The following is a 7,516-nucleotide window of genomic DNA, read 5'->3' on the forward strand; positions in this document are numbered from 1 at the left end:
ATTCGATTTTCACCGATGGAAAACACACACACACACACACACACACACACACACACACACACACACACACACACACACACACACACACACACACACACACACACACACACACACACACACACACACACACAATGACATCCGCCCCGCACTGTAAATAAACAACACGTGCAGTCAGTCATCATCGTTTCCTCTGGAATCGGTGTGCATATTTCACCTCATCCAAAGTCTTGACAGTCATGGTGACGACCAATCTCTATCTCCATTTTCCGTCACACATGCATTCCCACAAGCTTTCAAAGCCAAATCCCAATAGAGCACATTTCATTGCAGTGAAATCTATTGGACTCGCACAAGTTTCATTTCTCCACTCACTTAGCAACACATGCATCTCAATGCAAATCACCAGCCACGCTCCCAGCCGGTCAATCGTTTCCTGCACCCTACAAAAGGTTTCGTGCAACTCATTGCATTTACAAATCCGCAACACCTCCACACAATACAATACAACAAACCAGAAATACAAACAGGTAACTCGACGAATATTTATAACACTTATCTATTTCCCACTTAGCCATTGTCCTTGCTCATTTACCTTGCCCATTTACCCTGCAACAATTGCTTGCACATCTGTCTGTCTGTCTTTCACAGAATCAGGTCCATACCCGTCAAACATATACCTCACGCATGTCCTCTGCGCGGTCTGTGGCATGTCGCTTCGTCATGCCCAATCTCATCACTTTTCCCACCTGTATTTCCCATCTCTCTCAGCCGCTGCTCCTCGGCCAATCTCAGCCGCTGCTCTTCGGCCTCTCTCTGTCTGTCATGTACGTTACCCGTTAAGAACAGCCTAGTCGTCAGAGGGAAAGGGCGAACGCTCTCCGCTTACCATGCTCAAGCGATTGCCGTCCCTCCAGACCATGGACCGCCTCCAGGGAGTTAGTACATCCCGGACGAGCCCCCATTTGTTGTGGAATTAATTTGTTAACGTTTTATTTGTTCTATTACTTTTAATCAACCGTTTAACCGACTCAATGCAAATCCTGTTATTCAAATGACAGACACCAATAAATTCACTTGCCACAACGGGAAAGTACATTATATCAGAGAGTTTTATTTTTACTTGGAAGCAAAGGAGTACAACCCACTGTGGTGGTATACATCCACACGTGTTTGCACTCTGGAAGCCAAGGAGTACAACCCACTGTGGTGGTATACATCCACACGTGCTTGCACTAAAACAAGATTATAATTTCTGGTATTTATAATGCTTACAGGGAGAGTGGAGGGGGGCTGTTAAGCCTTAAACAAAGAACTCCAACTGCAATACATGTCTTCTCGGTGAAAAGCAAATGATGTAATCATAACAAAGTTACTGAACTATCAACCAGGTCACTTTGTTCCATCGCAAGACATTCCTTTTATCAACATTTAGGACAAAAGACTCTTGGCTCAAGGGAAGCATCACTGACAGCCAATTTGACTTATAGCATAAAATTAAATTTATAAAACACCAGCAACGATTACAAATTAGAGTACATTAATATAATTATTTTCTTCAACAGTGCACTCAACTCTCATCTCCGGTCAGACATCCCAACTCCCATCTGCAGTCAGAGATCCCAACTCTCATCTGCAGTCAGACATCCCAACTCCCATCTGCAGTCTCAGTTATACAAAATCCTTTTGGCACACCTGATCTCCTCTCCACATACAGTGCTTTCATCTGAAGCTTGATGGAGTACTGCTCTCCCCTCTGGGCTGGCACCCATCTCACATCTTGCTCAACTTGATGTCATGGAAACCAAGGCTTTTCAGAATATTGGAATCTTCCGTGATGAAGCTGAGTCTATGGGCCTATCACTTCATCACCAGCGACAGGTCTTCTCTCTGTCTTCCTCCTCCTCTCCTTTCTTGTCTTGCACCACCTGCCCTCTCTGTGCTTTGTCCCCATAGGTATCTGCAGGACATATGCTATCCACCAGCAACCACCTCCTCGTGAAACTGCCAAAATCCAGAATCACTGCTCACCTCCACTCGTTAGTTCCTCTTTTTCCCCAACTGTGGAACCAATTTCCACACTCTCTTCAATCTCATTCTTCCCTCAAGGTCTTCAAGACTGCTGTTCATCACCATCTCAAATCATCCCAATCCAAAACCATGATCTTTTCTACACCTGTTAAACTGCCCCACCCCTCACAAAATTTGGCTGATGTATCCATCTTGCTGACCCCTTGCAATCCCCCGACCCCTCATCATTACCTGCATCCTTTGTTTGTCTGTCTCTGTCTATTTTCTCCATCTGCCATGCTGTTGGCAATTCTCCCTTTTCCCACTGTTCCTTTTATTAGGTTGTGTCCTGATCCATTCTGTGTTCCAGCTCTTCCACGAGCCTTGACGATGTATACAAATTTTTTTTTAAATCTCATCTCCAGTCTGTCATCCCAACTCTCATCTCCATCACTTCACAGCACTGACAATGCCATGCTGCCCTCTGCCATCTTGACAAAGGTATTACTGATAAGTCTTTTGTCAGAATCACAAATTCGCACCCAGTGACGAGCAGAACTCATGTGCGAACTGTGCTTTGTCCTATTCAAATATCTTTACTTGTTTTGGAGAAATACAATAGGAGGCATTACTTTTCAACACAGTTGTATTTCAAGCAATTTAACAATAATCACTCATTAGGCATCAGTAGGTCTGCACCAGTGAATGATAGGCGGAATAATGTTGGGAGCCAGATCTAGTCCATGGTCACAATGATCCTATTGATCCTTTCATTGCAATTCTATTTCAAGCAAGGCAGAACATTTTGACATTTGGAAGTAGCATCACAAAATTTACCACTTTCCTACCTCTTAGCATTTGCAGAGCAAACCACTTTCGATTTAGTCATGCCATCCATTTGCATGGAATGCACACACTAACCATTCAGTTTTACACAACTAACAATGAGTAAAATTATTTGTCAACCCAAACTCTGTGCAGATATTTGCTTCACAAAGATAAATATACGAACACTGATACGGAGGAACATCTGAGTTTGTACTAATTTGGCCAATGATGAACTCAGAAAGTGTTGACAGTGCTGGAGTGCAGGGAATGAATGGGAGAGTATTGGGAGTTTTTTTTTTTCTCTCATGGCTCATCAAGTAGGATGCACCCAGAATGACTGGAATGAAAGTCAAAAAGCTGTCATATACAAGTCACTTGAAGGCACAGGTTCTAAGCAAAAGGCTGCTCCGATTAGGTATTCTCACCAGAAGTTCACCGCCCACCAATCGATGAACTCAAGTCACTGGAAAGGAAATTGCCCTCCAGACTCCTGGCTCAGGATGCTCCAACAATACCTTAACTGTTGGCCCTGAACAATTGAGTTTCATAAAAGAGGAGATTCCGAGCATCACCAAGTCCCTCGGCTGAAATGTCAGAGTTACTGCTGTAAACACAATAGCATGAAGATAAAAAGCCCAATTAGTTACTTGTCACATAAGGGCACAAAGATGAAAGCCCAATTAATATCGGTTTTACACATACAACCATGGAATGCCTCCTTACAGTGGTGCTGTAGTTTGCATGTTCCAATGATTCCAAGAGCTATCATCATCTTGGTGGCATAATGGTTAGAGTGTCTGCTCTGAGTCTGGGAGGTCTGCAATTCAAACCCTGGCTGAGTCATACCAAAGACTTTATAAATGATATTGTATGTACTACTTCCTTGCTTGATGCTCAGCATTTAAAAGGATAGAGCATGAACAAACAATGCTGGGAAGGCAATGGCAAACCAAACAGCATCACCCTTGCCAATAAACTGTTTCAGCAGCACCAATGCTCCATAAAAAGTATAGCACATCAAAATGAAAATTATCTCGCCTGATGAGGACAAGCATCAGGCTTGTTTCTCTAAATTTGCACATTGGTCGGTGACCATCTTTTTACCACCTATCCTCCAGTCTTACTCCCTTTAAGCACTCTTCCACTTCCCATCTCCACGAGTACATACTCATCCTTCCAGTAACACCCTCCTGGGTAAATTCCCCAAATCCAGGCTTTCTGCACACCTACTCTTTTCTCCTGTTTTTGTAAGTGCCACCCTAAGGCAGTTCAATCCCACTCTTCCCTCTGAGGCTTCAATCAAACAGTGAACCATCATCTTATATCATTCCCCATCCATTCCCATTCTCTTTTAACCCACCTAACCCAATCCAGTTATTTACAGGTTCCTGTGTTCTCTCTCATCTTCCGTCTTTTCCATCACTTACTCGTTGCATAAAATGTGACCCCACTGCCCCCAGTGTCAATTCATCATCTTTATTCCCTTGTTACGACACTCTACCACAAATGAACCTTGATAGACCAAAAAACAGCATGAATGTCATATTTTCGTAAATATTTTATTTTTACACATATTTGCACATTTTTGACAAAATATATGAACAAGTGATGAGACAAAGTCAATTTCAGAACTTTCAACAAAGTTAAAACAGCATCAACAAACTGTTGATGGATCGAAGTCCACTGTTTTGGGCGCATACTTTTGTGTATGGGCTTGAAAATGTGTTTGACCTAGTTTTTGGACACATTTTCTATTTGGAATTTCCATTAAAAATATTTTGTGGCGATTTTCCGGAAAATGTATCCTCCATATCACAAAGGAACCTGTTTTATATGGAAGGATTTACTTCAACCGAGTAAATTCCGAGTGAACCAAAAATGTTTGGTTCGTGTGTCAAACGCAAAATTAGTTCATTTCATGTTTTTTTTTATGGTAATAAGAGAATACAAAGGAAACCAGAGAGTTGGTGTCAAACCACCCAATGCTCGCCTGTTTATACATTTATCGTTTTTAAAAGACTAGTCTAATAATATTTTTTATAAAGCATTGCAGTGAAGTTTGATCCAAATAATTTTAAAGCAATATATGTATTTGTATATTGTAATCAGTAAACTAGTACACATATTAAATGAATGGCAAGCATCTAGTATAAACAGGCGAGCATTGGGTGGTTTTGACACCATCTTAGATAGAAATTTAAATTTTTTTTAAAATCATTTGTTAATTTCAACTTCACTACACCAATAGTATAACCCCAAAGGAACATCCATGCCAAATATCAGCATCCTAGTACACATATTAAATGAATGGCAAACTTCTAAAAAAATAACTTGCACCAAAAACTTTAATGTTGATGTGCTACAAAAAAAGTTAAGTTCAAAACAGGTCAAAAATTTAAAACATTTGAAATTATTTTTTAATTTCAACTTCACTACATCAATAATATACCCAAAAGGAACCTCCATGCCAAATATCAGCATCCTAGTACACATATTAAATGAATGGCAAGCTTCTAAATAACTTGCACCAAAAACTTTAACATTTTCACACTGACGCTCACGTTCACGCCAGGGGTATCACTATAGCTCTCTGTTCTTCGAACAGGCGAGCTAAAAAAAATGAAAAAAAACAGGAAAATAAAAAAGTGATTTCCCGAGTGATGATGTAATCCAGACTCATACATTTTACTGATTTTAAAAGGCCATTAGTGGATGATTAGTAAACCGCGTGTACCCATGGGGCAGTGTGGTTATGGAAAATTTTAACTGTGGAAGGATTTCATCGGAATTTAGTCAACACAATAGCATTTCAATTAAATTACTTCTTGTGGATACAGTACACAAATTACTGTAACCTGCCCATTTATCAACCAATTTTCAAATTTTTGGTGCCTATTTAGGCGAAAAGACATGTTCTGTAATGCTACTATAATTTCTCCATTATATCGTTCAGTCAGATTTTGAATGTCGCCTCACGTCCTGATATGGCGAGTTTGGCGGACATCTTGGAAAATGGCGGCCAAGGGGTCATCTGAGGTCAGTTTCAGTGTCATATTCGGAATCCTCGAGCTCGATTTAGTGGGGTTTGACCGAATCAGAAATATGATTTTCATTCATTTGTGCGAGTTATGATGGTTCGAAAGTGAGTTTGGCGGCCATCTTGGAAAATGGCAATTTTTCGATTGGCTCCCCTTCTCGATTTATTTATTATGATCATATCTCACCACCTGTCAAGTTTGGTGCTTATATCTGGAAGTGCACAATATTATGTTAATAGCAATCTAACCGACCTCACTAAAGTCTTTCATTGTGCAGAGGCAAATCCCTTCTTAAGTAGGTTTTTCAAGTATTTTTTGACTTATTTTAGAGCTTTGTGAGCCATTCCAGGGAAAAAAATCCTTATCCCAGACACATGACATGCTTTCTTTCACCCTGAACAGGCAAGTTTCCTGGGGATTCTGTGCGTGCGCACCAAGCATCTCGGGTGGATTACGTCATTTTGAAAGTCGCATATTGTGAAGGTGAAAACAGTTTCAGCGTTTACAAAATATCATGTTTATTCAGTTTAGTTTCTGCATTTATGTTATTTCGTCCTCAGCAAGTATCCAATTATTCTTCTCCATGCCTCCTGGATGCTTTGTGTTTTGTTGGGCTGGAAACAATTGGAAGCCCCGTTTGGTGGAGATTGGATACATCTGAAAACGGCAAGAAGTTATGATAAAATAATGCATTCCTTAACATTTGAAGACAGTTTAAGAAAACAAAATTAATTTGTTCTTAACATTTGAAGATTGTTTCAGGAAACAAAAAAAATCTCTCAGGACGTGTCAAAAAAAAAAATAATTTTTTTTTAAGGAAAAAAGCAAAGGATGATATCAAACGGTGTTGTAAGCAATCATTTGTGTAGACATGTGATGTATGCAAAACTTTATAAAAGGAAAGATCCATGGAAGAGAAAAACAGCAAAGGTGTTAAGGTTTAATTAAACTCCAATATCCAGGTTTTCCTCACACCTTTTCTCCCATTTGTGGAAATGCCTTCCAGAGACTGTTCAGTTGTACTCTTCCCGCCAGTGCTTCAAGTACGTGGTGTGTCATCATCTCATGTCATCCCCCATACCTACCCACGATCATTTCTACCCCCCCCCCATTTACCATACCTAAATCCCACCCTCTTCATTGCAGTTTACTGTATTTATTGTGTGCTTCCCCCCCCCCCCCCGTTAATTCATTACATGCAGTTTAACAATGCTAAGGCTTGCATGGAATACATTGCAAGTCTAATTGTCAGGGCATTCTGTCTCACAAAGTTTCCCCATACAATTTGGCAACACATGACTTGAAGGGGTGGAAAGCTGATAGGACAGAAAATAAATCGAAGGGGATTTATGACACGACAGCAAACGTATAAAACATCGAGGTTCTCATGCATGGTAGAAAGAATTCCCAGTAAAACTGGTTCAGCACAGGAGGGATGAAGAGAATATAAAATGGTAGCACTGCAGACCATCACAGACCAAGTGGTGAAATGGTTAGATTTAGTGTCTGCCCTGAGTATGGAAAGTCGGCGGTTTCAACCTGATCCTAGCTGAGTCATACCAATAAACCTTTAAAATGTGACCCCATTGACCCCACTCTCCATACATGCTGCTTCCTTGATTGAGGCTCAAAAAAATGTATAT

At 40.6% G+C, this 7,516-nt stretch overlaps 1 protein-coding gene across 3 annotated transcripts in view; it reads right to left on the reverse strand.

Moving 5' to 3' along the window:
- Window positions 1-4,380: 4,380 nt before the first annotated feature.
- The window catches only part of LOC147034028 (meprin A subunit alpha-like), a 203,213-nt gene continuing 200,077 nt past the window's right edge, over window positions 4,381-7,516 (reverse strand). For all 3 annotated transcript variants that reach the window (XM_085875390.1, XM_085875374.1, XM_085875382.1), the window contains one exon: window positions 4,381-6,530. In XM_085875390.1, coding sequence (XP_085731516.1) covers window positions 6,445-6,530 — 86 coding nt within the window. In that variant the 3' untranslated portion in view covers window positions 4,381-6,444. The remainder of the gene's footprint in view (window positions 6,531-7,516) is intronic.

The sequence above is a fragment of the Eptatretus burgeri genome, chromosome 1 (genome assembly GCF_056783735.1).
Source record: "Eptatretus burgeri isolate ZD-2024b chromosome 1, Ebu_testis_v1, whole genome shotgun sequence".
Classification (NCBI taxonomy): Eukaryota; Metazoa; Chordata; class Myxini; order Myxiniformes; family Myxinidae; genus Eptatretus; species Eptatretus burgeri.